This window comes from Falco peregrinus, chromosome 1 (genome assembly GCF_023634155.1).
Source record: "Falco peregrinus isolate bFalPer1 chromosome 1, bFalPer1.pri, whole genome shotgun sequence".
NCBI lineage: Eukaryota > Metazoa > Chordata > Aves > Falconiformes > Falconidae > Falco > Falco peregrinus.
In genome coordinates, this window is record NC_073721.1 from 98,946,575 (window position 1) to 98,972,961 (window position 26,387).

Below are 26,387 nucleotides of genomic sequence, written 5' to 3' on the forward strand. Positions count from 1 at the left end.
ACAAATACTGAAATAAAAAGCTACATCTGCTCGTAAAATAGGAGCAGATTGTCATATTGTCCTGCTGGTCGCACTGGAGCTGTCAGTCTCCCGTGCGCTCCCTTTTCTGCTCCTGGAGAGGCTGGCTGGGGTGGAGGGAGCATTGGTCTGACCCAGTGCAGCTTTCCTTGTGTTAAATGCCTTTCTCTAGTTCTTATTCAGGGTACAATACTGAACGTGCATATTGCCAACCACATAATAATCCAGTTGTCCGTGGTAAAGTGAATGGCGTTTGCTGCTTTGTAGCAAAAAGCAATAGTGTTTGTTGTGCCTTTGATCTCTATAAAGTGCTCTGATGTGGTGAGATCATCTTGAGGAAGCACTAACAGGTCTTTCCTTGCATTTTGTCTTCAACTCAATGTAAAAGGAAGAAGGAAAAATGGAATTGAATGTGTACTTACTGTGATAATTCATTTCAGTCAATAATTAGCTTGTTTTTCAGAGTTGCTGTACAGGACTTGGTATCAGAATGACTTTATTAGTTTTCACTGAAAATTAATGTCTGTCAGCTTTTCACTGTGGAGCTGGTTTTGTTTTCCAGATCAGTAAGACTGCTGGCTTCACTTTCAAAACTAATTTTCTCTATCGGTGTATTTGCTTATGTGTCTTGATAATTCTTCCAGTTACTGCTGTAGAAGATGTGGGAAGGGGAGGAATACTTGTTCCCTAAAGGTTACTGTAAACCAGTCATTGCTACTATGATACTCGATGAATGAAATATTTTCATACACCATAAAATTTCATCTTAAAGTCTTGAGAAGTTAAAATAATGGTAAATATTCTGTAGACTAACTTTTGCAAGGGCTAAATAGCCTGGCCTTGATCCAGAAAGGCACTTAACAATGTGCTTAACTTTAAGCGCATTGAATATTCTTACTGGCATAAGTGAAAAATCAATGAGGCTACTCACATGCTTAAAATAAGGCATGTGCTTAAGTGTCTTTCTGGACCTCAGCCAGAGCATTCAGCCTGTGAGATGGGCTGAATTCTAATTGTGGGCAAAAGCCAGTAGTGTTTCATTTTGCTTGTCTTGTGTGTTTCTGAAGAATTCATTGATACTGTCTGTGTTTATTTTAATTGGCCTCCATTTCCCATCTAAGCCCTACCAACTCCAAAGCTCTGGGAGTAAAATAGATGTGCAACTTAGGGTTGTCAAACAGCTTGTCAGGGATAGTACTTAGACTGTATATATTGCTACAGAGCAGGGACTGAACTTCAGAAAAGCTGGGAAAAGATGAGGTGAAACATGATTGTTTTCTTTGGTAGCCAAGGTTTTAATATGGAGAGAAAATGAAGAGGAGAGAAGAGAAGAGTTGGTGACACATCGCACCTTTTCAGTTAACATAGTTGCTTCTTAGGAAACATTAAAGAATGCAGACAGATGCATTAATAATCTGCTGGCAGTGGCTGTAGCCTTGGCAAGTAGGCTTTCCTACCTACTATTGATTTTTCTGACTCTCAGGCAGCAATTTGCAATGGGTGGCTTGATCCCTTACCCTCAAAATCAGCAGTGAGATGAGTTGTCACAGCCAAAACAATTTTTGCTTTCTAACCAATCCCTCCTGTTTCTTCAACAGCATCTTTTACTGCTTAGATGACAATTTCCCCTGCTGACAACTGTGAATGATAAAATATACTATATTTAAACACAAAGAGCTTCCATGCTTAAAGGTGCGAAGCAACTCCGCCGCAATGCTACTGAGCTCTTAGTTGGCACCAGCTGCCCTTGCAGAACCCACCTAGTGTGCTATAAATCTGGGACGTTGCTGGTTGGCAAGTGGAAAAGCAGTGGAACTGGAGTGATCTAGAAGAAAACTTTGCCGTCAGCCCTAACCTATTTGTCTATGGAAACAGCATGTAGTTCTTCCTACCACCCCCTTTTAGTTTTCAGCATCTTGTCTTCCACTTTAGCTTCCTGCTTGTGGCTTCCTCCTTACATCTGACATTGCTGTTTGCTTTCTTTTCTGCCAGCGTGTTAGAGCCCACACAACAAATTGTTTGTATACTGCCTTTGAGTTGTGATTGTTGATACTTATTCACCTGTCTTTTTTTTACTGGAAACTGAGATTTTTGTTTCCTTAAATATATTGGATTTAAACTAGATGAGAGAGAAATTTAAAGAGCGGTTGAAAAGAGTGGCCAGAATAAACGAAAAACAAGCATAAACGCTTTTAAAAGGGTTAATTATGTAAAACAAGAAGAAACCAGTTGACACCACAGAATTTTATATGTAATTATAAAAATGTCTCCTGAAAATGCATCTCTATGAAGGAACATCTGCCATTTTTAGGACAGCTCTTCCACAGTGAGCCTTGAGCAGTTTTGAGTGAGTTAGTTTGGAAGTTGTTGGTTTTCTTTCAGCTGCAGAAGCGTGCTTGCTGTAGCGCTCCAAGTTCAATTTCAGGTATCTTTCAAGGTTATTAGCAGTACGTGTTTTTGTTGCATACTTTCCCTAATGGCCATTTATTTCTTTAAACTGTGAATTCCTCTTTTAAGTAAAAGCTTAGTAGAATCACCCATCACAGACAGAATTTCACCTGAATTGAATAAGAGGTGTTTAAAGGTTCAAGTTTAGAGGGTGTATTCTGATTCAGGGATAGCCAGTGAGTGATCTTTTAAACGGTGAAATGATGCGTGCTAAAGGTATTGGAGCCAGAATTAGAAGAGGAAGAGTGGATGGTAAATGCTCTTTTATAGCTATTTTGCTTTCAACTGTTTTCTCCTGAGCTTTTCTGAAATCAAGTGTCAAGCTTAAGTCTAGGTCTATGAGTGTATCTGTTTGCAGGTGTCTTCAATGTGACAGAGCCTTCTGCCACCTAGTGTTAATGTGAGTTCTCTCCTCAGCAGGGTATCACCAGATAATTTATTAAATGTCATTATTTATTAATAATCCCCTGCCCCGCAATTGCTAGGCACTCTCTGTGAATGTTTAAAAATGCAGTTTCTGCACCAGAGGATTTCAGAATCAATTTAATCAGTATGCACAACTTCTTTGGATGTGTTTATTGAGGATGTAGTTTGCAAGGTGAGTTAAGTTGTTATGCAAATAATCCGTGGCAAATTTCAGCAATTGTGAATGTCCCTTCTCTGCAACAACTCTCTTAGCTCTTTTCACCCCCAGGTGAAACTTAAAGAGATTCTGCCTAACTCAGCACACTTCTGCTTTGATATCTGTGTTCCTGCTGGTTCAGGAAACTGTATTAGACTGAAAGCAGCAGAGAATAAAAATTAATTTAACAGAAATTATATAAAATAAAGAATGATTCCATTTACACACTTAACTCATTGTCTTTTTAGAAGAGTGAAATTAAAATCTCCCATCATCACTGCTTTTTTCCCCTCTGGAAATTCCACCAGGGCACAATAGAGAAGGACAATAAAATCCAGAGAATTATACCCTAATTTCACAATAGAAATGTCAAACTATTAAAATAGAAAAATAGGCTTGATGATACTTTATATTTAAGCCAAATAATAATAGCTCATACCATATGTTGACAGATAGGAGGAAACCACTTAGCATTGAAGCAGTGGTTTTTTTCCTTCATTTATTCCTCTGTAAAAGGAATAATGTTTTCAAATGAAAAATGTTTTCAGGGGAACAGAGCAACTCTTGCCCCTTCTCCCCTCCACCTCTGTGAGCTGTGTTTTAACTGCTCTCTGATAGAGTGGGGCTAATCTGTTCCTTTGTATGGGTGTTGGAGAGCTCGGCCTCAACGGCTGAGCAGCCCAGGACTTGAGCTGATGCTTCTAATTCTTGACCCAGCCGTGGTTCTGAGGAGAAGCCCTCACTCCTAGCTCCTGCCCTCCTCTCCTTTCTCCCTCCCGCCTCTTCCAGGCCTTCCTGAGGAGCAAATGCCGGCATGGCTGAGAGCTGTAAACTTGATCCTCAACATCAGACTGAAATGCTGACCAGATCAGCAGCAACCAGAACCTGAAGCAGCAGAGGGTCTAATGCATTAGAGCATTAGTCAGCTGCGATACCAGGCAGGCTGTTTTTTTCACCTTCTTTTGACCTGAGCAGCCTCATCTTCTTTAAATAGTGTCATTCAAACTGCAATCTTTTTGCAGATACTGCCTAAAGAAAATAGCTTTGGGATCTTATTATCTCAAATGAATAACTATGAAAGCAAGTTAAAAACTTGCTCTGTGCTGGTAGTTATTCATTTGAGATAATTATTAGGTTTGGCAACTTACTTACCTGATCAGTATCAGAGGTTAAAAACCCTCTAGAAATTCATGTGCATCTTGTGCTGTTTTGTTTTGAGTCATATTAAACTGGGATTGCCGTACAACATGAATTCATTGCTACGCTGTCAGAACAGGATGCTGTCACAGTGAAAACAGAATAGACCGGCTGACCAGGGGAGACTGCATGCCAAAGCTGAGGTTAAGTACAGCTTTTTCTTTGTTCAGATGATGTTTTTTCCATCAGAAGTGATTTGGGGGCAAAGCCTGTGGCTGTGGTAAATGTGTTTCTGGTGGTGTTTTCCTGCTCTCAGTCCTTTATGCTGGCAGGGGGGAGAAGGTGATGTTTCTTCTTTCCCCTTAGGTGCAGCCTCACCGTTCTCGCTGAGATTGGTGCCCTGCAGTGGCATTTCAGTGCTGTGCAACAGAGCAGGTAGATGGAAGAGGCAAACTGGGGGAGGACACGGGGGCAAAGTAGGCTGTTGACCTCCATTAGTATGCAGCCTGGCTGTGACCATGGCTGACAACTGAGTCACTCAGGGGCTCTGTCCTCCCCTGCCAGGTCTGAAACACAGTCCTTCAAGGCAAAAAACCCACTTTGTTTGCTGGCCAGACCACTTTCCAGCCTTGGGCTCAAAGTCAAGGTCCCTAACAGCACTCCTGGGGCAAAAATATCTCCTCTCTGCTTGCAGCAGGGCATCCTGTGCTCTGCAGTTGTGGTACAACCATGACCATCCTTGTGGCCTCTTTCAACAGAGCTGCGCATCAAGCAAAATGTACTGAAAAAGAGGGGGTGGGGGAAAGTCTCTGTGCATCTCCATCCCCTCTTTCTGTAGGTGCTCCTGACTGAGCTCTCTGTTCAGAAAGGGCTCAGTTTCCTTCACAGCTGCATAATTTACGTGGAAGCTGGTCCAGGAGGAATCTCTTTCATGTAGCTCACTGAAAGCTCCAGTTCATCAATATGGATTGCTTGCCATGCACTGGGGGATTTATGGTACGCAGTAGGGTGTGCGGAAGTTGGAGAAAAAGGCAGAGTGAGGAACAGTAGGGAATTTTTATCCTAAAAGAAGAACTTTTGTGTCCAAAAGAACTGTCTTTTATTTTGAAAGTTCTGTTCTTCCCCCCCCCCCCCCCCCCCCCCCCCTTACAGAAAGATACTGTTATCACTGTATCCCTGGAGTCAAACCCCAGGACACATTCCCCTAGCCATGGGGGAAGACACAGTGATGTATTTAAGACTGAACTTGCCCTAGCCTTAAAAAAACCCCAAATAAACAAAAAACCCAAACAAACAACCTCTATGAAAACACTTCTGACTCAGGTAGTAAGTTACAAAACAATGCTTAACTTCTGCATAATAATAATAATAATTATACAAACATACCCACTTTCTTCTGGCAACCTTTGTCCTAAACATAGCAGATGGGAGGAAGAGCGGGGTTAGAGGGCAGCGGGAAAGGTGAAGGATTTGAAGATCAAGCCATGCCAAAACATTTCCGCAACATGTTAAAAAGAGAGCTACTTTGCAGTTACAGAAACGATGGCTTAGTGGTCTTTTTTAGCCATTGAAAAGAAAAAAATACAAGACGATAACTGAGAAAAGGCCCTTGTGTTCAATGACATTCTTCTCGGGGTCAAGTGCGAGTGGAGCCTCATTTAGTCATAGACTAAATGTAGCTGCAGTTCTGCAGTCCTCCAAAGTGTAATCTATACTAGTCATGCAGAGCGAGTGCTTTGCTGGATTCCAGCTAGGACTGCAGTGTCCTTGTTATGCAGCAAGGCTGCTCAAGGGTGTTAAAATGCTTACTTGCAGTTGTTTGATCAGTTTCTGTGATGGCTGATTGATTTACTGTATCTGGAAGTTCAGACCTGGAAACCTGAGCGAGGGAGAATGCCTTCACCCACGGTGGCGGGGCTGGGTGTTGAGAGGACGGACAGCTGGTGGGTGACCTCAGGAAGATGACAAATGGGGGACCAGGTGCCCCTGCTCATCCAAGAGCTCTCCCAGCCTCTCTGCTTGCAGAGGCGCGAGGCACGGAAGTCACTTGCACTGAAGGAAGGCTTCCTATGAGCAAGGTTTCTAGAAATAAACATTAACCTTTTGTTACCAGCTAAGTACACAGGGATAATGAATTCAAGCAGCTATTTGGGAATGAGTTTAAGCAGGAATCCTTTCAGTTTGAAGGGAAAAAAAAAAAGCCCCACACCAACAAACAATCATCCAAATGATAGTGGTTGTGTATATTTTGGAAATGGTATCTGGAATGCCGGCAGGAATGTGTGGTGCTGAGATAGTGGTTAGCAGCAAGAAGCAAACTGTTTACACACCGCAATCAGTGATGGTTCTTGACTGACGTGTGGAGCCAGTACAACGACTAAATAAATATATTACTGGGAGGAAAGTGGGATGTGAGGAAGCCCCCCAAAAACTGAGGACGGAAAAGTCAGCATGGAACTTCTATAAAATATCCTTTATAGAGTTGAAACACATGAACAAAATGAAATTGTGTAGCTTTTGGTTTTCCTTTGCTTGCAGAGGATTATTGTGTTTGCAGGTTCTGCTTTCTATTTCCCATTTTTATTTTAAAACAGGCAGTCGCGTGCTAAAATGAGAACTTTCAGATAATTGTTTTGAATCTGCCCTGAAACAGCACAGAAATCTATGAACTGTGTTGACTTACACCAGCTGAGAATGTGCCTCCCTTCTCTGAAGCTTGCCTGTTGGGGATTATGGCATACTCTAGCAGCTTCAGGGTTTTCTTTTTTTTTTTCTTTTTTTGTAACCAAAGCATGAACAAAACAATATCACCTCTTTCATTGTCTTAACTTTTGAAAGTGCATTTGAGATTTCCTGCATTAGCTCAGATCACTGAATCTACTGCAAAGACAGGCATGGCTGCTCCCTTGCACTGGTATTTACATTTCTAAGGTTGAAACTGTTACACCTCATCTGAAGCGATGCTGCCTGGTCAAATGTTAAGAGAACCTGATTAGACGAAGCATTTGATTGTTAGCAAAAGAAATATGCAGACAGCCATTGTGAATTCTGGGCTTACATGAGTTGTAAAATGTGTTTATCAAACATGCATTGGATTTACACACACAAATTCTTGTTGAATGTAAATCTCTAGCTTGCATAACACCTTGGTGGAAAGAGGAGGTTTATTTAAGTTGTTAACATTTTTGACATATTGTACTGGTATAATTGAATTTGCAGTTCCTTTGAAGATGGGTATAGGTCCGCTTGCACCATTTAAGGGGTTTATGTCCCATTTCAGAATGCTTTAAGTCTGTAGTCTTTTATGTCTGTAGTCTACAGTGCTTTAAGTTGATAGTCTCTAAGTCTATAGTCCGTAGTATTTTGAGTCTATAGTCTTTTCCTGCATGAAATAATTGTGTCAAGGCTGGTGCCTTCCTCGGATAGGAACCTGGGGGTGGGACTGGAGTTGTCTAAAAGTTGTTGCGGCAGTACCTGCAGAAACCTGTACGAACAGTCTGCAAGTGGCATCCCAGGACTGGCATTTAGCCTGTGGCATGGAAAAGGCAGAAAATGCATATTAGGTCAGAGTAATACAAAGCTTCCTTTATTCTGTAAAACCCTTTCCCTTACTAATTTGTCGTCTTTACACTTTAAAACATCTATTTCTTTTAAAATTATATCAGACTGTTTCTGTGGAGCAGAAGGCATTTCTCCTTGTTCTTTGATATTAATTTCTCCATGCTTTTTTATCATATGTTTAGGCAATAGTATTTGCTTCTCAGTTACTCCAAATGCAAATGTTTTTCTCTGTGTTAAATAAATGTGAATACCTGATTCTGGTCTCACATCTTTTTAAAAACTAGACAGCAGTAGAATTGCAGGGCTCGGAAAATGCTGGAGAACCAGGTGCTCTCTAAAAGTTTTCTTACTTTGAACTTTTTTTACCACTAGTTGGGTTTTTTATGACACATTCACTTAGGAGCACTGAAGATGTATTTTGAGATAGCTGTCAGAAGAAAATTTCCCTCCATTCCATCCCCCTGTGTATTGGCTTTTCAGTGGAAATGTTTGCTCTCTGGAGTCTGGATTTCATCACAAAAAGAGGAAGTTTTCAGGGAAAGCAGTATGGGAAAATTTGATTCTGTCCCTGTCCCCCCCTGCAACAAGGATGGCTTCTTTGACTTTGTGTTGTTGCATTTAGAGATTTTTTTGCTGCAGGGTTCACAACTGTACTCACCAATGTCATAGGTAATTTGCAATAAAATCTCTGATATGCATAATTACATGTACCTTGCAGTTTATATATGTGTTTCATCATTCAAAGAGGAAACAGTTTATGTGAAACATGAAATAAATGTGCCTTAGTGTTAATGTTAGACACTCCAGAGATTCTTTTATTGGTCACTGCAGTAGCTGAATGGTAAGGAGCGAAGCTGCTGAAACCTCGAGATGCTGCTGGGTTGCTGTTGCAGCAGGACATGTGTGGCTTTGGGCTGCCAGGATCTGAAATGTTTGACCTTTCATATGAGGGAGAAGAGTAATGGGGGGAAAGAAGGAGAAATAACTCATTACTGATTTCTACCTTTGGAGTCAGAGCTGAGTTTATCAGCAACAGCTGTTTCATGGCTAATATTATTAATAATATTCTAGGCTTTTTTTTTCCTCCTTCAGTGTCCAGTAGCAGACCTCTGAATCTTAGCTGAGGTGTGCTGTGGCAGACCTGTTTTGTTTTAAAGAACTTTGTTTTGCCACACGCAGTTGAGGTGTACTCCTGCCCAGAGGAACTCTGACAGCATTTGAAACAAATTGCTATTTAGAAGAAGCTGATGGAAGGGGCTGAAAAGAATCACTGAGGTGCTAGATTTCTTTTATTGATTTGGTGGATTGGCGGTTTCTTGGCTTTCCTACTGGGAAAAGTTATTTCTGTTAGAACAAAGTTCTTCATTTAGATTTCTGGTAGAACAAAGTTCTTCACTTAGAAGACCTAACCTGAGAAATAAAAGTCCTAGGAGCTATGAGCTCAAACTCCCAATTAAGAAGTTTTTTCTTAAATCTTCACTGTGATAGAGACCCATTAGTCAGTAGGCATCTCATTGTGAAGAGTTTAGAAGACTAACTTCTGCTTATTGGAAAGCTGGTTGAAGCTTTCCTCTGAAGTAAGAGGGGGAAAAATACTCAAACATCAGCTAAGTGTAGGTATGTTTATTTCCAAGCAATTCAAGTGAGTCCCTGGAAATGTCATTGAAGGTAAAGTCCCTTGGAACCAGAGAGTTTGCTCGTAGTACCAGCTGTGCATTCAGCAGTCAGCTCTGACAGCTTCAGCCCCAAATAAGCTAATCACTCTGGTGTGTCCTGCATTGGAGGCATAGGTGGTGGTTTTACAAGCACGCTGTAAGCTTCTACACCTGATCACATGCTGGTTTGAATGAGAGGAACTCTGGGCACAGCTCTGCAAATCGTGCTAAGTGACAGTTCTGTGGCAGTTTTTTGGGCCACGGGTATGTGAAATGGGCTGAGCAAGTTTGTGGTATGGAAAAGGTTGGGGTCTGGCACTCATCTTACACCTTGGTGAGCAATTTCTGCTCACTAAGCCCTCGGAAAACTAGCGTAGCTAAACAGTGTTAATAACAAAAGTAGACCTTACTAAGCCAAACCTGAACTGGTCAATATGCTGTCTGCAGGTGGGATTGCTGGGGCGTCAAGGGTGTTGATTATGGTAGCTCTTGTCTTTAGCAAGATTGTTCAGTAGCCAAAACTGTATTGTGTTTAGAGTGACTTTTCCTTGTACCTCTGCACTGTGGGCTGGATTTGGTCTTGTGCTGCAAGACTAACAGGTGACATAATCTGGTTAAAAATATATTCTTTTTCTGTCTGCCTTGGAATCTGTCTTATTTAGACCTCGTCATGCTTAGCAGTTTTTTTGACATTCACATTGATTGCTGCAATTGTATGCACAGAGGCATAATGTCTAGAGGCATTAAAAAAACCCCAATAAACACACACACACACACACTCCCCAGCTATTACATTGGGTAGCTGCCTGCTTGTTTGCAGGTGCTTGCAGCAAACCCTACACTGCAATCATTTGTTGTCCTTTTTATTGTTATTTTTTTTGCTTCCTGATCACATTCAAATGAAAGTAATTAATACTATTGTGCTGTATTTATCAACCAAATGACATCTTGGTTCCTTGAGGCAGCCGTGGACCTATTCCTTTCCAGGGAACAGTTTTCCCCATTCAACTCTTAAATAGATTTTTCCTACTTAATCCTTGTTGTCTTGGAGGGCAGAGGAGATGCGTGGCTGATGGTAGGTGCCTTGCTGCTGTCAGGGCTGGAAGCGTGACCTCTGGCACGGTGCAAGGCCTGCCAGAGGTGTTGAGTTGGGCTCGTGAGCAGCCCTTGAGTTCATGGTGGTGGTAAAGTTGCATTATGTGTTGGAACTGGCTGTGCTGGCTGGTGTTCAGCAGGAATTACCAACACCAATAATAGCTGGTTTGTTTGTTGAGGTCTAAATACAACAATTATGCCCAAAGAGTGTCTGCTAAACGAGGTGAAAGGTTGCTTTTTGACTTTTGAGGACTTGGGATCAGATTTGTAGCCGGTCTGTGGAAGGATGAACTGCTATTCTGGATTTTTCTGAGTACCAGCTTTATGTGGTCGTGTGCTTTTGTCCTGCCTTAGACATCACAGTCTCAGAGATGTGGAGAGCCATATCATATCTGAATAACGCCTAGCGAAGTCTGATTCTGAATTTAACAGGTCTATTTAACAAAGAACAGCAATGAACTCTATGCATTTTACAAACAAATTCTGCTTTGGCTGCATGGACCAACTGTGTGGTAGAATTGGTTCAGACAAAACCAGAGTTGAGTGGAAGAGCTCAGTTTGTGCCTGGTTGGGGGCTTAGAGTAACCGAGGCTACACATTCCTCAACAGAAAACAGGCCAGAGGAAACCCAGTTTCTTACGTGCCCTTCTTGTCTGATAAGATCCAGTTCTCTGCCAAGAATACTGCAAATAATGCATTGATAGATCGTCTTAGAGACTTGGTAAATCTAATGAAAACACAGTCTCCAGAAAGATTCAGGAATGCAGCATATGCTGCTGTGTTACTAATGCTTTACACAGCTTTCCAGACTGGAGTATTTTGCTTGCTTTCATGCAACCACTATTTATTATTTAAATGATGAATCTGGAAAATTTCCCAGATCTAATGTCTGCCCCATTACTTTCTGTCTTGGATACTGCAGATAATCAGATGAGCAGTAAATCTATTCTGTGGAATAGAATTACATTATCTTTTTTTTTTCTGTCAAACAACTTGTGAATGATTTTTCTTTTCTTCACCCCCATAAAATACCTAATAGATCAAAAAAAAAGTAAAATCTGTGTGCCAAATACACAGTGCTCCACATGTACCTCCAATGATTCATCTGCAGAAACACCGGTGCAAGTGTATTTATCTTGGGTAGATGGGGGAAGGTTGCGCGAATTCATCCCGAGAACTGATCCTTTCAGTTGGGTGTGGGGGGGGAAGTACTGTGGGAGTTTTTGTGGCTTGTTGGTTGGATGTTTTGGGGTGTTTGTTGGGGGTGGGTTGTTTTTTCTTTTTATTTTTCTTTTCTTTCCTTTTTTTTCTTTTTTCCTGGTTTGATTATGCTGTTTCTCCATCTGCTCTGATTGTTTCTGAAGTCTTTCCTGAGTGTCTCTGAAGAGAGACTGCCCTATTAAGCAGTGAGGGGACATTTGCCAACGGTCTTGGATGTTACGGGCTGATGAGCTGTTGTTGGGTCCTCTGGCCCTTAGAAACGGCAGTGCCAAGTGGTGCAGGGGGTGGAAAGGCATGGGGAACTGAGTGCTGCTGCCTAGTTCCCCAGCAGTCCCAGTCATTCCTGATGAAGTGCTGGTGACACAGCCTTCGGGAAAGAGAAAACATGAAGGAAACCTGCCCCCAGGAATGACTGGCTTGATTCTGAACTTCAGCACCAAGTGTGAATTACACTTCTTTCCTTGAAAACAGGAGGCTTACCCTACACACACACACGCACACACACACGCACACGCACACACTCCCCCCGCCCAATGGTGATGAGAAACTAAAGGTCAGGAATGAGCCCCCTGAAGGCTCATGAAGAACAAAATACGATGTGTTTTAACTGATGTGAAAGGTTAATGGGGAAGATCAACATCCAATGGCAGCAGCTAAGGAAAGGGGGCTTGTTTGGGTAGAGCCTAGGCATTACGGTGGCTGGGAAGTGTGAAACCGTGAGGCAGAGAACACACAGCCCTTTAGCCCTGCTCTAAAAGTAATAGTGCAGGCTTTTTTTAACTCCAGAGTTTAGTCTGCCCTCAGTAAAAACAAGTTACGTTAAAAAACCGTGCACCAGAAAAAGCAAACCTCTTTTTCCTGGTTTCTGCTTATAAGATTTACAGGTACTTAAAATAAACCTATGAAAAACAGACCTAGTGTGCTGGAATTTGCTAACTAGTGAGAGCAATTACCTCCAGGTCCTAAGACCTAATGGAGCTTGACTTTTTGGAAATAAAACTTGGCAAGCGCTTCTTCCTGCTGCTGTTATAAAGGTGTACATGAAAAGATGTGCTGACCTCTGCCAGAAACCCCAGGAATCCAGTTCAGAGAGATTCTCCTGTGAAGGGCACGGCCAGATTCAAACAGCACAGATGGGGATCAGTGTGGAAAAGCCGGTGAAACATTCGCTTCTCATTGTGTGGCTTCAGTGTGGCAGATTCTTTGCAGTTGCCTGGTGTACCACAGTAATTAAATGGGTCAAGAGCAGTAAGTTTAGATACTTAACAAGAAAATAAAGACCTCACTTGACAGCCAGCAGCGTGTCGTGCTTGTTTCACAGGAGTAAGGAGAATTAATGCAGGTTGCCATAGTAAAAGTTGGTCTGAGCCTTTTTGACAATGATTTCGTATTACTTCAAAGATCACATACCAACTGACTATAAATAGTCAGCTGTAATAGCTGTAAATCAGGTTGTCTTATGAAACTAATGTCCCAATTTCAGATGACCTAAAAAAAAAAAAAAAAAAAGGGAAACAGTAGACGCTGCCTCTCTCCTTGTAGTGATACATAAGGGAAAAAAAGATAAGTAATGAAAAACACACAACCAACCTTTGTTAATATAGAAATGTAAAATAATCCTCTATTTTCTCTGGACTGTTTCATGCATGAGTGGAAAATGAAGTTTGTGCAATGAAATAAACACAATAGAAGTGAAATCTGAGATGGGAATTGATTTGTATAAGACTTTCCAGTTTGGAGGATGGAAGTAGTTTCACACCAGCGTTTTGAAGGAAATTATTTGTTGTTGTCAGTATCCCTTTGTTGTTCCTGGCTGGGGGAATGAGCTCCTGTTCCCCACAGCAGCTGTAAGAGGCCTTTGGGAAGGATGAGATATTAAGGGACAAATAGCAAGAAAGGTAAATTATGGTTTTTTAAATCCGTTAAATGGATTGTCCCATGAAACAGGAGCTCTTTGCAAACCATCTTCCCTTGCGAATGAAGAGGTGGGACCAGCTTTGCTGTGTTTGTAGATTCTCTGTGGACCAAATGCTATTAAAAGCATTTGTGCCCTAATGTCTGCGCCCGTGGTGATGGGAACCAGCGCCCAGCAGTGAGGCCCGGACTATGTCACAAGTTGGTGCAAAGCAGCAGAGCTCATCTCAGCTTAGCCCCTGGAGGCAAATTTGGTCTGTCACCTTCAGCATCTCACCGACAATCACTCAGAAACGTTGCTCATGTCTGTGCATTGTAGTTATTAGGTGTAAGAAATGCAGTTCTAAAACTAATTAATCATTTCTAAGTAACCTCTTTTTCTACACGTTTATGGCATCGATGGGTACGACTGTTTATTATGTCTTACCTATAAAATCTGACCTGTTTTATATACTCTTTATGGAAACAGTGTACAGTCATAAATTAAAAGATGCAACTGTTTTGGATATTTTACTGGTGGTCCTGTATTTTCCTGCCAAAAGTGCAGCTGTTTTAGGTTTCTCAGGATAACATTATAAAAGGCTGTATGCATTTTGCAAGTTTATGCTTGAATTGCCAAGCCAGAGGTGGAATGACTCAACCTTCCCAGGAGCAACACGTACCAAGCGATGAATCAAAACAGCTAGCTGAAGCTCAGTGGCTTACGTGGCCACTGAAAAGCAGTTCTCGTTTATGGTATTTTATCTGGTGTTCAGAATTTGAGACTGACATTGTGCCGATAGTGCTACAGCCTGCCTCTGTCATTGTATTTGATGGGGTTTTGGTATAAAACTAGCTGAGAATCTAGTCTTGGGTCTGTCTTATGTGGGCTGCAAGAACTATAGGGTCACAGCACTGAATGAAACCCATTCAAGCCGCCCTGAGCAGACACCTTTACTGGGAGCTCTCAGCGTGCGTGGCTGGGTTGGAGCCCTTGGAAGGAGCTAGGGGAGCCAAGAGTTTGGGGCAGTGCCAGTGTAGGTAGCATGTTTCAATGTCAACTGATCAGTCTGGCTGGTTTGGTTTAAAATTAGATGGCTCTGCAAATGAGTGATGGTGCTTAATTAATGGTGAAGTTTAGAGGCTTCTTTAGCCAAAATGTTGATGACAGCCTCCTACAGATCTAATTCCCTGGTGTCGGTGGACTTATTCCAGATACAGATAGGCCCGAGAGCAGAACGTTCATCCCTGTTGTCATCAGAGCAACTGGCACAGTTGGCTCTGGGGAGTGCCCAGCAGTAATGGGACAGAGCTGAAACTCCCCGATTCCAGCGGGAGTGCAGGAGAGCTTCTGCTGTCATCGTCATTGTCTTAGAAGGAACTACCAAAGGGGGGGGAGGATGCAACCCTCCCCCCAGAGCTAGCACAGAAAATACAAACCAGGGAGTGTACTTAACGCTGCGCAACCTATTGCAAAGAGCTGAGCTTTTTCAGTGTGTGTGTTGGGCAGCTTGTCTGAAGGTGCATCGGCATCATCATTGCTTTAACTAAGGGAAGTTTCATACTGGTGGCTGGCAGTAGGCAGCTCCCCTTCCTTGCTTTCTCCCAAAAAGTAACCTCAACCTCACTGTACTGTGGACTAGCAGGTGTTCGACCTGTTTATTTCTGTTCTGAAATAATGCTTTTCCTTGTTTCAGGTATCTCAACCATGTACGAGCCGCCTCTCCGCAGGATCTGGCTGGGGGCTACACTTCTTCCCTTGCTTGTCACCGAGCCTTACAGGATGCTTTCAGTGGTCTTTTCTGGCACCCCAGTTAGCCAGTGCGCATTAGCCCTTAGTCACGGGACACCGAATGGAGAGAGAAGCAAATCAAACCAGCAAAGGTTGGGTAAAATTGCTGCCATCTGCATAATGGCTAAGTTGCAGTCACTTTTCTGCGTAAAACCAGCTGTGTTTAAGTGTTAAAGGGGGAAAGGAAAAAAAAAAATCTGCACGAGAGCTTTGTAAAATTGTAGATACATTTTTGTGGAGGGGGAAACTCGTTAGTCATGTGGCACTTTGCTGAGGGAGGCTGAAGCAATAAGCCACATCTAATGGAAGATGTGAATAACTCAGCTGTGTATGTTTGAGGTTTAAAGAAACACACTTGTAAATTTTTTCTAAATAAAGCCAGACTTTTTTATTAAAGTTTGTGGTTTTACTCTTATTGCAGGGTTTTATTTGCACAAGCATTTAAATGCCATTTTGATTATAACATTTAGTGTCAATATTCAAGCCTACACTTTCTTCCCATAAAACTAGTTTCCCCAGTTTGGACAAGTGGGTTTTTCCTCCTGCCAGCTGGATGAGATGAGAAACCCTGAAACTATGCTGACACAACTCTTATGCAGGATCCTTCCGGATGTCACTTGGTTCTTACCTTTGCCTGGAAAACAAATCTTTAGCTGAATGTCTTTCAACTGAGTTCCTTTAGAAGCAATTTAGGAAGCCTTGATAAAAGGCTGGGTCATTAAAGTAGTCAAAATTGGGTTTGGTTTTCTTCCCTGTTTAGCTCTGTCCGCAACTTTTCTGTCGTGCGTTCAGGAGCTTCTTTTGGCAGGAACATCCCTTTGCCTGGCTCTTGGGATGACCCTTGCCACTTGATCTACTGCTTTTACAGATTTCTTCCCCTTTCCCTGTAGTGGAACGTGGACTAACGTGGCCGAGATGGGCTTCCTGCAGCCGAACTGGCCTTTGCCACGGGTGTGTATGAACTGCAGGAGACTGGAAACTGCTCAGGACAGCGAGCGCCTCTGCAGTAAAGCCGGGACCCCCGTTTTATGGGTCATCCCTTAATAGCTGTTGGAATGCTGCTCTGGGAAGTGTATTAAGTGAATGTATTTTTTCTGTGTTGTAATAAAGAGTAAGCTCTATTCCAGACTTGATGCTTCCTTTATTAAGGGGAGGGAGGCACCAACATCTCCATTGCCTTTTCCCTGAAACCCTGCTGTTTGTGCCCAGAATAGTTGCTGGCAGGTAATATTATGCACGAGGCACAGGTGTAGAAAAGATTGTAGCCTGTGGAGTACTGCTCCCTGCCAGGGGCAGGTGGCCTGGCTGCAGACAGAAAGCCCATCACTGGGTGTTGTAAGGCTCAGCCGCGTGGCGCATGTGAGAGGCCACTCATACACTCGCACTTGTGTGGTAGTTCAGCCCCGAGACGAGTGCTGCTTCCCACCTGGCGTCCTTCCTCCTGCCCTCTCAGGTGCCCTTTATTTGTCCCTTCCCTCGCTCATAGTAGAAGGCTGCCACCAGGGCTTAGCTGACGGTTTCTCTAGCAGCCAGAAGCTGTGGGAGTTCCTTCCTCCGTCACAGATGGCTGACAGCCTCTCCTCTGTTCCCAGATGCGATAGCAGCAATAGCAGCGGTCCTCCTGGGATTCAGCTCGGGACCCTGGCAGGAAGTAGCAGCAGCCAGGGGAGTCTTCACTATTTCGGGCTCACCCAGTAAGGTACACCTCACCGATGACCTGCTTCGTTTTCGGTTTGTAAAGCCTCAGATTGTTGTGCTAATGAATGCAGAACTGCATATGCCTATTAATACAGATGATTTAAATATGCTTATGTAACTTGTGTGTATGTTGGCTGTTGTTTGCTATTTCATGTGGAAGGGTTATACGCAGAAGTGGCAATTGCACAGAAAAATACAGAACCCCCCCGGTTACTGCAGTAGCTGCATATGATCTGTTGACTTGCATCTAAAGTTATACTGCTACCCGTAAGTGAGCAAAACTTGTAAGAGCTAAGAACTTCCCTGCCCTGCGATATGCAAGTCACATGCTGAAAATCAGAGTTAGGTAGTTGACTTGCATAACACAGAAACGGTGATCGCAGCCAGGTCTCTGTTAGTGCAGTAGGGCCAAGAAGCCCTGAATTTGGACTGAGGCAATGAGTACAAAGGGACCTGCGGCCTCTGGCAGTACGCAGGTGTGTTAGCATGGATCATTCCAGAACGGTCAGGGGCCTTAGCACTACAGCAGTGTTTAGGGAGGGCTCTGAAGAACAAGAGCAGCTTTTGAATGTTTATGGGAAATCCGCAGGGCAGCGGTAGGGAAGCACACAGTGGTGTTAGAGAATGTAACAGACAGCAGATAGCATCAAAGGCTGGAGGCAAGAGTCCAGCACTTGCTCTTAGAAGAGCAGTGACTGGTAGGGAGAGGATACGATGTGCCTGTCACTGATGGTGAGGACAAATAGGTTAAAGCTGTTGAGATACCATTTTAAAGGCCAGTGGGGGAATGCTCGGGCTGGAGCAGCAGGCCAGGGAGGTAATCTGCACAGCAGCTTTCCAGATAGTACAAGTGAGTCATGATGATTTTTTTTTCCCCCTGGTTTGATAAAAGCGATCCAGTGGTACCAAGCTGTGAAGGCTTGCTCAAAAGCACTGGCCGTGTAAGCCAAGGGAAGGGCTGTCACACAGAGCTGTGAGCAAAACAAATCCACAGGCCTTAGCAGTTGTTTGGGTGAGAACCAAGACATCAGGTTGCAGGCCCCAGTGATGGAGCCACAGCAGCAGAGCCAGGGAGGGTAAGAGACATCTGGTAACTGAGTGGCCAGGCGTGAGCTCTGAACTTGGACTGAAGTAAGATAGCTGAAACCAACAGGGTGATCCGAGTTCTCTGTCCAAATAAACTATTTGTGGTTGACATTGCCCAACAATAGTTTGGATGGGCAAGAAAGAGAAACCAGAGACAGAGGCTTTTCAAATCCCTGCAGAATACAAGCAGCCAGTCAGAGGGATCATCCAGGGACTGCAGCAGAGGAGCAGTCAGAGAGGTAGGGGGAAAGCTGCGAGGCAGCAGAGGCACAAAAGCCACAGGGGGACGCAGTCTCAAGACAGGACTGTTCAGCCGGGTACTGGTTTTCAGTCTAGCGCTTCAATGCAAGCATGTACTTCATCTGCAAATGTGCAAATGGCCTTCAGTACTTCCTGCTTTAATGGTGGGCAAACACTTAAGTTAGAAGTCAACTAATCCCCAACTAAATCTCAGTGTTAAAAAGCATTTATTACTCAAAAGCCTAGGAACAAGTATATATGGCTATTTGGGCCTTTTTGTATCTTGGGTGAAGTTTTTGAAAGGTTACCTTGCTTACACGAGAGCTGTTTGTGCATCTGCTAACAGTAATCCAATAGTCTTAAACACCAAAATCATTTGTTAGGGAGAATCCAATGCACAAGTTATTACGAAGTCATCTTGCTAGAATTGACAAAATACAAAAATCTATCTCACCACAAACCGCCCAGTATCAAAATGACATGGCAAAATCTATCCTAATCTGTGTCACCGAGTTATCATGGAGTTTGAAAAAATAGAGAGCAAAAAAGTACCAAAACACATTTGTTACAAAAAAGCAAAGTTTAATTCTTTTTAGTAACAACAATTTTAATCTGCCTATCGATCTCACAGTTAAAAAAAGGTAAATGCAGGAATCAAGGCTGACAAAGGAAAGCTGCAACACACATCACATCTTGGCACCTGAGATGGGCAACACAGGTATGCTTCAAATAATTCATGGGGTAAACCAGAGGTAACCTAAGTATACCTTACGCAAACTACTAAGGTAGTTGCCATAACTCTTGAAGTCTTCAGCTCAGCAACTTTTCTTCAGAAGAATCTTTGCTGGCACGCAGGCGTTTAGAGGCTGGTCTTCCTGGAAGAAAGTTAGAAAAAGTAAGCTATGTAATGTACAGTAACCAGACTGAACTAAACCACAAGCCGCGTACCACAGGATTTAACAGGAAGAGATGAGAGTTAAAATCAGGATTAACAGTCACAAATGAAAACTTACAGCAGTAATGGGGGGGGTCTTTACTAAATGCCAAAAAAGACTTTCAAAAAACCTGTACTGAGCTACACTTTGACCTACATCTCGGTGCTACCCAACAACAGCGCAAAAATAAGATTCATGGCATTAAAACTTTATCAAAATCTTTGTTCCTCCAGCCCGTGTAACTGCAGACTGAAAGCTTCTCCTGTCTCCTCCCCCATCAGGCAGCAGAAAGTCCAAAATCACAAACTAGCTTCTATGAGTACTTCAAGAAATAAATGACCAATTGTGTAATATATATATATATATTTGGCATTAAAGATCTCTGAGGATACCTGTTTCTCAATTAAATTGTACAGAACCCAGTTCTGCTGATGTAGTGACTCCAGACTTAATCTAAGTCCATGCAAGCATAAGGGAGAAGGTTAGAACTGGGATCAGCCACTTGGAAGTATGCTGCTCTACCCTGGGTGAAAACGAAGCTCCAGTTCTTACGTATTTAGTGAACAGAAATGTGTGCTTGGCGTCAGATACCCCATCCTCCCCCAGTATGCAATCTGAGGCATGAAGGCCTGGTCTATGGCCTGTGGGATGATCCTATCCAGTCCACTTTTTCTGTGGAGGCTCATGCTGGGATCAGAGGAGCAGACCGCTGTTACCCAGAGCGCATGAAGCCCTGCACAGCTGCTGCACACGTGCAGGCGCTCAGTCCTGTCAGCCACCTCTGAGCTCACAACCAAACACAGAATTGCTGTCACATGGCTGGAGTGGCCCACAGGGCTGACAAGGTGGGACCAGCCCGAGGCAGTAAAAGGTGTAGTCTGTAATCCAAGCACCACGCAGGAGGCTCGTTCCTTACCTTCATCAGGGCAGGGCCTCTTGTACAGCACATCTGCTGGAATCTGGAAACTAATGCACAGCATCTCCTTGTTCGGTGCAACATTTCTAACTAGGTGAGTAGAACAGCGTCCATCCAGGGAGGTTCCCAGCGAAGCTTCAGCTCGTTCTTGAATATCTTTGGCTGGGTCACCATGTTTGGAGAAACCGTAGCAGTGCACCATGGGAAGGCCAGCAGTGCTGCACGGCTCTCCAACTAAGAGATGCCTGAAAACATCTAGAAATTCAATAGCCAAAGCTGGCAAATTCATGACTATATGAAAAGAGGTTTTCGGTTCTTCTTTCAGAAGTGGGAGCTCTTTACTTAGTTCTTCTCTTACTGGCCCCAGGAGGAAGTCCCTGCCATCCATATTGAACGCTTTTATTTTGTTGTCTACTTTGTTTAGTTTGCAGTTGTGCAGGAGCCAGTTGTAGGATTCAGGATTGAGATCATTTGCAAATACGTGGCATTTTTTCTTTGCTGCTGGAATAGCAAAAGGTCCGATCCCAGCAAAGACATCGAAAAGGACATCACTGGGCTTTAAAAGCTCAACAATGCGGCTGTGTTCTGTGGAAAGACGTGGGTTCCAGTAGACTTTAGAAAAGTCCAATTCATATGCAATATTATTTTCTTTGACCTGAAAGTCCAAAACACTTGCTTAAGCCTCATGTGTTCAAATTCCAGGCATGTTTAAGCATTATCAGTAATTAAGACAGCTAAAACCCAAGGTGCTTTATCAAAAAGTAATGTCTACATTGACATTTGTCCCATGAATCTTGCATAAACAGACCTACTCATCAGAAATAGCTATAAGGAATGTTCCAACTGTCAATCCAGGTGGCTGGCTTATGCATCTCTCAATCACCCGGTGGAAATAAAGCAGAAACTTAAAATGACCGTAAAAAAAAAATATCTGAGGCTTTTCAAGAGCTTTGTGGCTGGCTGACAACTCCTTTATTGAAAGCAGATCTTGGGAAGATGGCTCAAGCCCTCCTTAGCAGAGGCCACATAGTAAATAAGCGTCTGAAAATGATACAGCGCAAGAATGGCAACAGCCAGACAAATTCAAAGCAACTGGGAGCCTTGAATTCTGCAGTTTGAAAAAAATACTGTATTTTATCTCTCAAGGTGACAAGAGTCTGGAAACTAATCCAAACCCAAACTTTGGGATGACCACTATCTTAAGAACAGACCTAAAAAGAAAGAGTATTTATTCAGATGAGAACGGGATGCGAGATAATACTTTGCACCCCACTTGAATTGTGTGACTGAAGTAAGTAACTGCAGATCCAAATCACTGCATCATTTACTTTGCCAGCAAGAAACATGCTGCAGTGTGTATCTGCACTCCTCAGTATGCAGCTCAGTGGTATGCTAGATGTATGCTCAATGAGCTAATACCATCTGCGTAATATTTGATTGTCACTTCTGCCTTGTCAATTCAAATGCCTTATCTGTGCACGTACAAGATGTTCTACCACACTACTCAACTTTTTATTTAGTACTCTAATGTTTTCTAAAAGTATAAAGCTACTAACAGTTAGGAAAAATATTTTTTGGTCGAACCAGTGGCCAAGTTTCCAGCTAAAGACAAGAAACCCTACACGAAGAATACTTGGCAGTTACATAGTGCTTTACACCTGAAAAATGTCAAAACAGAGGAGAGATGAGGTCTGTCTTGCTGCTGACAGAAAAGGAAAAAAGCCATAGGCAAAATCTTGCCTAAGCTGCAAAGCCAGTGAGATTTAAAAACACAGCCTTACATTCTGTACCAGCCACTGTGCTAGGCTTGGTGAAATTAAGAAACAGCATTTTCTTAGCTCAAAACCACGAAGTGTTTTGGCTTTAGAGCCAGAAACGTCCCCTGCTACAAGTTTGTAATTAGTATCCCTGTAAGAAACCTTTACTTCACTGCTTTTACATATAATTAAAATCTAGGCTATGAACTTGAAAGAATATGTATCTTCACAATCCCTATGGTTGTGAGTTTGCTCTTGGCAGACCATGACAAATGAATGTAGAACTAAATGCTGACTCTTACACTGTAAAACAGGTATCAGGAAGGGCCCTGTGCAAAGGAATGGTCGCAATACTGTCTCCTCATCACATCTTTCCAGTAGATGCCTTTGAGTTTCAGCTTATTAAATTTAAAATAAAAGGGGAAAACACCCTGTACCTTGGTTATCAGGTTGCCCTCTCCAGCGAGCACTTCCATTTGAAAATTTCTGTATGTGCTGTCAATAATATTGGTTTTATTCACTACACAGGTGATTCCTGGATTCTTGTCAATTATAACCTGGCCTGAAAGAGAGGGCAAAAGTTATTCCGGTTAAAGGACGACAACCTTTGATGTTCTACAAGAGACACAAACATTGCTGCTTACTGTGAAATTAACAAAAGTAAGCACATATTAGAATAACCCTCCTCTAATAATTCACAGTTGCAGATGTGACATCTTTCTAAGGTGCATACTTTACCCTGACCCAATGCTCAGTGAAGTGAGACCAGTTACTGTAAGAGGAGGCAACTGTGCCTTTTGTGCACAGCTACACCATCTGCACAAAGCTATTTAAAGTCAAAATATAAAGCAATGAATAGTGCTCAAAAGTTTATTTTGTACAAATAATAATTTATCAGTAGAATAATTGTTGAAATATCTTTTAAGCAATATACAAACTACATTAATTACTTTTCTGAGAAGAGTCATTTTACCTACCAATCAAATGTCTGTACGGTAGCTGATGATCTCTAAGATTCAAATGAGCTATGTGACCAACACGGCTAAATCCAGAGGTGACTTCTTGACCTTCAGGAAGGACTGCTCGTAGGATCTCTTCCGACTTGAAATTCTCGTAAGTCAGCTCCAAGTTATACTTGGACACCTCAGGACAAACATTAAGCTCTTTTAATATCTCTTGCTCCGATTCTCCCAACGAGAATCCTGGTATTTTATGAGGATCCAGAATAACAAGTCTACTGTCCCCATCTTCTGGATCCTCAGCCACTCGCTTTAGACCAGGACGCTGTAGTACCGTATGTTTTAAAGACTTCAGCACAGTATTTACAATTTCTTTCTTGACTTTAAGAACTGGAACAACGACTGTCCTTTTAAAAGCTTCTCTGTCGAGTAGTGTCATCCCACGCACTTCAGGATGTGGTGAATACAGTTCTAGATTAGCTTTATCCTCCACGGTTTCAGGCATTGTAAAAAACCTATTTTTTTTAACTACTAAAAAGAGACCAGGTATTCTGCCAGAATATTGTGCTGATAGAATCCAAACTGCTGGAAATGATGTATTTAATGCAGCTGTCCTAAAATGATTAGTTTTCAGTAGTCTGGCAGAGTATCCAAATCTCCATAAAGTCCTAGAAGAAAAATTATTCATTTTATAGACGTTATGTAATCATTCCATTAAAAAGGCTGCAAATCACATGGATTTGCTGTTCTCTTAAACTAGAATTTCCATCTGTATGAAACAATTCACAACAGTTTACTAAAGGCCTTTGTTATGAATTACGTACTACAAATTTCTGTCCTTTTGCAAATGTATTTTTTGACTTAAACACTAACTTTAAGCAGTGAGATAATCCCCTCCTGCCGAAAAACCAATGACCTCTCTTTGTTCTAATAAAAGTGGTATTAATCCCAGTAAGCCAAATGGAGTTTTCTATTGTCTTGATCCTACTGTTGGATCCCTTCTGTCTCTGATAAAATTAATCACCAAGCAGTGGTTGCTAGAAAACGGTTATTAGCAATAGCAGTCATAATCACTCTTCAGCAATTTCTGCCTCCTGTACCCCAGCGGTAAGGTGTTACACACTGTAGCATCTTTGCTCCATGAGCTGTATGCCAGAAACACCATGAATTAAATGCAGAATTCCCGTAAAGGAACGAGGAAGCATTACTAATGTCTGCTCAAGCGACTGAACCCCTCTCCACAGTTCATTCATAGGATAGGGACTTGAAAAGTAGCTTTATGCTTCTCTGTCTACATGATTTCCCTGAGTAGAGACAGTCTCAATGGGGCGCAAATTTCCTGACTCTGCATTGGCCGCTCCTAGGCAGGAACCAATGATTAGGTAGTGCTTGAGGCTGACATTTCTCCTGACTTCTTGGGATGTTTGTTTTAAGACTGGGGGTTGATAGGAAAGGTGCAAACTAGCTCTGAAAGGAAACCAGCTCTTTTGCCTGCCTCAGACATCTGCACTCCAACGTACAGGCCACTGCCCTCCTTCAGCACAACGAGCCATGCAGTCTCTTCTTAATAAAAGATGCTACATCCGAGCCCTAGCAAAGCTGCCACCGCTCCCATCCTCCCTCCCCCACAAATCCCAGCTCCTTGCTGGGACTCCCTGCATCTCCCAGCCAGTGCATTTCCCTGAGCCAAGCTTTTGGCAAAGCACACCTCCTTTTCCCTGCTGACTCAAAAAATAAACATCACATTCTTCACATCTGCTAGAGAGGAGAAATCCTTCATCCAGAGGCCAGTGCACCCCGGTGTTTTTCTTAGGTATTCCCCTTCTAGCTGGAAACTGCGGGCCTAGTTCGCGCAGGCTTCTCGGTCCCAGGCGAGCCCCACGCCGGGTCCGGTGGGAGGTCACCGCCGCCACGCTGCCGTGAGGGCCGGCATCTTTCCCAAGTGCCCAGGGCAGGCCTGCCTTTCCTCCCGACCGACATCCCCGCTTGCCCCGTTCATCCCTCAGTGACCTGAGGTGAATCAAGGGCCGGGGGCTGCGGCTCGGCCCAGCTCCCCCAGCAACACCAGGCACCGCGCACGCACCCCCGGGCGGGCCGGGGAGGCGCCGGTCAGGCCTCACCCGGGGAAGGGACCGTCGCCGGGGGGATCCGTGGCGGGGGCCTCACCGCCCGCCCCTGAGGGGAGCCCCGCTGGCAGCCGCCGCCTCAGGCAGGCCCGCCGCAGCCTGGGCCGCCCGCCGCTGGCCGGAGGTGAGCGGGCCCGCCCGGGGGCTGCGGGGCCGGGGGCTGCGGGGCTGGGCCGCCCCGCACGCAGGCCGCAGCCGGAGCCACCCCGTTGCTACAGCTACCGGCCCCCCAGCCCCCCAGCCCTCACCTCATGCCGAGCGCCGGCGGCCTCGCACGTCACCAACGCTCCGTGACGCCGCGCCGCCGCGCCGCTCCGTGTGGCCGCGCCGAGCGGGAGGGCGGGGCAGCCGCTCCAGCCCCGCCCCCTCCACGGCCCCGCGGCCCCGCCCCCCGGCGGCGTTCCCCTCAGAGGCGAGGCGAGGCGAGGCGGCGGGGCGCGCGGTGCCATGGCGCCGGCGCAGCGGGGGACCGGGCGGCTCCTGGCCGAGCGGGGCTGGTACCTGTCCGCCCGCGAGCAGCAGCAGCAGCAGGAGGAGGAGGAGGAGGCAGACGAGGACGGGGAGTCCGCCCCGCTGCTGCCGCCGCCGCCGGGCAGCGTGCGTGTGAGGGGCGGCGGGGAGGGGAGCGCCCTGAGGGGGCTGCAGCGCGGGGCGGACTCGGCTTCCCGCGCTTTCCCCCAGCGCGGGCCCGCGGCGCGGCGGCTCCCGGGGCGGGAGCTTGCGGGGTTGGCTGCCCCGGCCGCGCTCGGTTGTGAGGAGAAGTGCGGCGGGGCGCGGGGCCTCGGGCTCGAAGGTCGGGCGGGTGGATGGAGCTCGGCGGAGGGCGGGCGCTGCGGGGTGGCTCCGTGCGGGACGGCGCCCGGGGGGTGGTACCTGGCGAGGGCGGCGGGAGGGTCCGGGCGGGGGCTGGGGGGCGTGGGGCAGCGCCGGGCCCCTGAAGCTGAACAGCTGGTCCTGGTGCCGCTTCTGGCCCGTTTCGGTCCTCGACTGCTGAACCGCTGCCATTTGCCCAGCTGCTCGCCCCTCCGAGGGCCGGGGGCTGCTTGCTTCTTTGCATCTAGCCGCTCGCTGGCTGCACTCTGCTATCCCTGTACTCAGAGTTGTAGGCGTCTTGAGATCCTTACGGGGCAGCGTCGTGTGATTGTGTGTGCACGAGGGCTTGCGTGGGCATAGAACGAGAAAAGAGATTTACTAATGAGGGAAGGAAAAGTTGACTGTCTCCCCCTCC

General features: G+C 44.6%; 3 protein-coding genes across 11 annotated transcripts in view; 2 read left to right on the forward strand and 1 right to left on the reverse strand.

Moving 5' to 3' along the window:
* MNAT1 (MNAT1 component of CDK activating kinase) overlaps positions 1 to 15,838 on the forward strand; it is a 124,703-nt gene extending 108,865 nt beyond the window's left edge. For 3 of the 4 annotated variants that reach the window (XM_027793060.2, XM_055802008.1, XM_055802033.1), the window contains one exon: positions 15,348 to 15,838. In XM_027793060.2, the coding sequence (XP_027648861.1) occupies positions 15,348 to 15,468 (121 nt within the window). In that variant the 3' untranslated portion in view covers positions 15,469 to 15,838. The remainder of the gene's footprint in view (positions 1 to 15,347) is intronic. The other variant, XM_055802015.1, reaches the window with a different exon arrangement.
* Positions 15,839 to 15,994: 156 nt separating this feature from the next.
* SLC38A6 (solute carrier family 38 member 6) overlaps positions 15,995 to 26,387 on the forward strand; it is a 50,352-nt gene continuing 39,959 nt past the window's right edge. Inside the window, exon 1 of one of the 4 annotated variants that reach the window (XM_055801994.1) lies at positions 15,995 to 17,141. Coding sequence is in view for 2 of the 4 variants with exons in the window: in XM_055801984.1 (XP_055657959.1) it covers positions 25,607 to 25,762 (156 nt within the window). In the remaining 2 variants the exon portion in view is untranslated. Of the gene's footprint in view, positions 17,142 to 25,560; positions 25,763 to 26,387 lie in introns of those variants that run through there. The other 3 variants (XM_055801984.1, XM_055801991.1, XM_055802001.1) reach the window with 3 other exon arrangements.
* Positions 18,425 to 25,532, reverse strand: TRMT5 (tRNA methyltransferase 5). Of its 3 annotated transcripts, none has more exons than XM_055801968.1 (5): positions 25,408 to 25,532; positions 23,052 to 23,701; positions 22,512 to 22,636; positions 20,318 to 20,972; positions 18,432 to 19,341 (listed from the first exon to the last, which is right to left on the reverse strand). In XM_055801968.1, the coding sequence occupies exons 1-5, from the start codon at positions 25,410 to 25,412 to the stop codon at positions 19,277 to 19,279; spliced, it is 1,500 nt and encodes a 499-aa protein (XP_055657943.1). In that variant the 5' UTR covers positions 25,413 to 25,532; the 3' UTR covers positions 18,432 to 19,276. The 3 variants fall into 3 exon arrangements, with proteins under 3 accessions (XP_005241862.1, XP_055657943.1, XP_027648856.1); XM_027793055.2 differs by lacking the exon at positions 25,408 to 25,532 and adding an exon at positions 24,742 to 25,394 and having other exon boundaries at positions 18,433 to 19,341; XM_005241805.4 differs by lacking the exon at positions 25,408 to 25,532 and having other exon boundaries at positions 18,425 to 19,341; positions 23,052 to 24,719.